Source organism: Otolemur garnettii, unplaced genomic scaffold, assembly GCF_000181295.1.
Source record: "Otolemur garnettii isolate 467f Iridium unplaced genomic scaffold, OtoGar3 scaffold00048, whole genome shotgun sequence".
NCBI classification, from domain to species: domain Eukaryota; kingdom Metazoa; phylum Chordata; class Mammalia; order Primates; family Galagidae; genus Otolemur; species Otolemur garnettii.
This window is the reverse complement of record NW_003852443.1, coordinates 7,918,481-7,922,932: the sequence shown is the minus strand read 5'-3', so window position 1 is coordinate 7,922,932 and position 4,452 is coordinate 7,918,481. Positions and strand designations below refer to the sequence as shown.

Here is a 4,452-nt window from a genome sequence, read left to right as displayed (position 1 = left end):
GCTATAGGCGCCGAGCCACTTTAGGTTATTTTAAATGAACTGAGTTTTTCTAACCTGATAGGAGCAGTCTGATAGTACTTGTCAGAGCCTTTTTTTTTTATGTTGCAGTGTATTACAAATCTCAGAGGGAGAGAAGTGTTAGTGTACAGGGTTTCTGAAATTTGATAGTTAAATCCTTTTTATTTTTGAGTACCAACGCACAGGACTATAGAGTTCATTAGCGCACAGTTTGACGGTATTTTTTAGAACAATTATGGATATTTTATAAACTGTTAAATCGTGTGTATAGTTGAACAAAGAAACTAATATTTGGAGAATGTTATATGGTGCTATGTTCCTGAGGTTGATATACAAGGGGTACACTTTTTCTTTTTAAGATGAACTTTTTAGAGTCAAATGCACATAAAAATACCTTACAATTGTTTTTCGCATTGAATAGATCAGGAAATGCCTTGTGTTACAAAAACTCTGTTCAGAGAAGTCTCTTTATACATAAGAAACTATAATAATTGTCTTTTTAAAACTAAACCCTTATCAATATAAAAATCACAGGAAATTTAATAAGTTAGTACACATACCAGAGATACTAAAGTAAGGCTTTTTATTTTTTCTAGCTATGCCATTTTACTTGAAGCAAAAAGTAACAATTATGGCTTATAGTAATTAGTTCTGGAAACATAGAGTATGGAAAGTAAGGTTAGATGGTCTTCATGAGTGAATCTTTTTTTTTTTTTAAGAGTACCATACGTTACTTATTTATATAAAAACATATTTATATGAAAACAAAACTCAAATATTTGAGTCTTCCGCAACTATTTAATCGGATCTTTATAACTACTTTACATAATCTCATTAAATTTATATTAAAATAAATTTGCATTTAACTATTGCAAGTTAATCATGAAAGTTCAGATGATTATTGTCTTGACTTACAGATTTTAGTGATTATTATAGTGGGAATGTCAGGTGAGTAATCCCAGAGGAAGTAATTTCTGATAAATTAGATGTTAATGTCTATTTAGACATTAATGTCAATCCTGTGTTAATGGGCTACAAACGAAGTTGGTTATACCTGTTATTTTGTTTGGGATTTCTCATAACAACTAGTGGCTTATGTTTCAAATCCAGAAAGCACTTATATAAGTATTAGATCTGGGTTCACAAGACTCTTAGACCATGTATATAAAAGCAACTGTCCTAAATGGTTAGCATAAACTCAGCTTTTTTTTGAGACAGTCTCACTATGTTGCCCTCATAGTAGAGTACTGTTCTATCACAGCTCACAGCAACTTCCAACTCTTGGGCTTAAGCAATTCTCTTGCCTCAGCCTCCTGAGTAGCTGGGACTACTGGCACCTACCACAGCGCCCAGCTATTTTTTTGTTGTAATTGTCATTGTTGTTTAGCTGGCCCAGGCTGGGTTCAAACCTATCAGCCTCAGTTGTATGTGGCTGGCACCGTAACCACTGTGCTACGGATGCCGAGCCTATGAACTTGGCTTTTCTACCTTTTTAACCTTTGAAATAATCTGTTTTACTTGGCTGCCTCTCTATTTTTTTTTTTTTTTTTGAGGCAGTTGTTGCCCTCAAGTACCTAGAGTGCTATGGCATCATAGCTTACAGCAACCTCAAACTCTTGGGCTCAAGCCATTCTTTTGACACAACCTCCCAAGTAGCTGGGCCTGCCACAATGCTCAACTATTTTTAGAGATAGGATCTCACTCTTGATCAGGCTGGTCTCGAACCTGTGAGCTCAGATAATCCACATGCCTTGGCCTCCCAGAGTGGATTATAGGTGTGAGCCACCTCCTGGCCGTACCTCTCTATTTCTTGATGGAGTAGTTGGATCTTCTAAATTATATTTAGTATTTATCATATTTATTAAATATTTGATTTAATTAGATATTATTTATTTATTTTGGCTGGGGCTGGGCCTGAACCCACCACTTCCGGTATATGGGGCACTTCTGGTATATGGGGCTGGTGCCCTGCTCCTTTGAGTCACAGGTGCTGCCCTAGATACTTATTTTTTAAATACTTTTTTTTTGGTAGAGACAGAGTCTCACTTTATTGTCCTCGGTAGAGTGCTGTGGTGTCACACAGCTCACAGCAACCTCCAACTCCTGGGCTTAGGCGGTTCTCTTGCCTCAGCCTCCCAAGCAGCTGGGACTACAGGCACCTGCCACAACGCCCGGCTATTTTTTGGTTGCAGTTTGGCCGGGGCTGGGTTTGAACCTGCCACTCTCCATGTATGGGGCCAGCACCCTACCAGCTGAGACACAGGCGCTGCTCTTAAATACATGTTTTAGAAACCTATTTGAGGCTTAAGGTTTTTCTTCTGAATTCTTTAAAGACTGGAATTATTAATACTGTCTTCCATGAAAACTACACTCTAGAACATGTGTGTCAGCTATCTGAATGAAGAATGGTAGAGAGAAGCTTTGCTACCATCCTCTACTACTGACCTTTAAAAGAGAGCCATTTGGGTAGCACCTGTGGCTTAAAGGAGTAGGGTGCCGGCCCCATGTGCTGGAGGTGGCAGGTTCAAACCCAGCCCTGGCCAAAAACTGCAAAAAAAAAAAAAAAAGAGACATTTATTAGAATATTTTCTGACTGGCTGGAAAAAATGTGACTTTTGAATTAGTTATATATACTGTTATATACACTTGTATATTTTTAATATATATGTATATATAAAATTTGTTTTTTACTATTGAGAAAAGAATCCAACATGTGTTATGTGTTTGTTAGGTGCTAAGAAAGATTTTAATTAATGATTATTAGAGAAGAAGCTTGATATAGTGCTAATTATGTTATTAGGTCTGTAAAAGATAAATTTTGGGGGCAGGCATCTTTTTCTTAGTAGATTTATGTTTATTATAATAAGAAATTAGAGCTGCATGATTCTACTTGATATATGGATTATGCCTTTTTTTCTTTTTTCAATTTTTAGATGAAACGTTCTGTTAGCCATCCTGGTTCTTGTGCTTCGGAGAGGTAAAATAACTCCTTTTTTAAACCACATTCTCTCAATTATACCTACTTAGGGAAATTCTTTGGCCATTAACAAGTGGTGTGGAATGGGAGTTCTGTGTGGGTAATGTCTGGTCCTGATTTGCTCAGTCTTACGTCTCTCAATGTATATCTCTTGGTACTTAGCATCAGGGCCTGGCCCAGGTAAATGGTCAGTAAAGAAAAAAATGAATGAATGAATTAACCAGCAAGGTAAAGTATCTTGCTAGCTATTTATTGTACCTTTTTCAGATGTTTGAAATACAGTCATGCTGCATAATAACCTTTTAGTCAATGACAGACTGCATATACAGCAGTGGCCCCACAGGCCCTTCAAGATCATAATGTATTTTTACTGTATTGTTTGTATGTTTAGATGCTCAAATACTTAGCATTATTTTACAGTTGCCCACAGTATTCAGTATAGTAGTAACACGCTTTGCAGGTTTGTAGCCTGGTGATAGTAGGTTATACCGTATAGCAGGGGTCCTCAAACTATGGCCTGCTGAGGACATTTATCCAGCCCGCTGGGTGTTTTTGCCGCTGCTGCCTGTCCTGCTTAACAGCCGACTTGTCCCGGGGCCCTCAGTCCAGCCCTCCAACGGTCTGAGGGACAGTGAACTGGCCCCCTGTTTAAAAAGTTTGAGGACCCCTGCCTAGGTATGTAGTAGGCTATTCCAGCTAGGTTCGTATGAATCTCTGCTCTATGATGTTTGCAGGATGACAAAATTGCCTAAGGATAAATTGCTCAGAATATATTTCTGTCGTTAGAGATGCATGACTGTATTTCAAGTGGTGGCTAAATAGAAACTCCTTTTTAATATATCAAGTCTCCACATTTGAGGCTTATTTTACTGCAGCCTTTTATAACACCTCATATTCATGCTGAGCTATTGTTTTAAATTAAGAGAAAGATCCTGCTGAGAAGACAGAAAACCACTTGGTATTTTTAAGTATATGTTTGTATCAACACATTTCAAAAATTTACTGTCTAGATCTTGCCAATATCCCAGAATTGTTACACCATTCTTTATTTTGTTAGGTAATATTCTTTTAAGTTGTATGGTTGTTGTTTTGGTTCTTTGGAAAGTGATTTAATTATAGAGAGATTAGCATTTATTTCTCTATATTAAGACTAAGTGCTGGGCCCTTACTGTTTTGTCATATTTTTCTTTTCCCTGATGATTATGTAATCTTTGATAGAACTATCATATAATCAGAGGAGATCAGTGATGGATATATCCAACCCTGTCAAGGGATAAAGGGTTCTGTCACCTGAATTTTCCAGAAAAATGTAGAAGCTTAATGAGCTTTTGGCAAACTTATATTTTTATAATAGAAATTTGTCTATTGGCTCGGCACCTGTGGCTCAAGTGGCTACAGTGCCAGCCACATACACCTAAGGTGGTGGGTTCGAATCCAGCCTGGGCCTGCCAAACAAC

At 37.4% G+C, this 4,452-nt stretch overlaps 1 protein-coding gene across 1 annotated transcript in view; it reads left to right on the top strand.

Annotated features, from left to right (window-relative positions):
• The window catches only part of PLEKHA3 (pleckstrin homology domain containing A3), a 28,521-nt gene that overhangs the window by 21,493 nt on the left and 2,576 nt on the right, over positions 1–4,452 (top strand). The window contains exon 6 of the mRNA XM_023514157.1: positions 2,952–2,995. Within this exon, the coding sequence (XP_023369925.1) occupies positions 2,952–2,995 (44 nt within the window). The remainder of the gene's footprint in view (positions 1–2,951; positions 2,996–4,452) is intronic.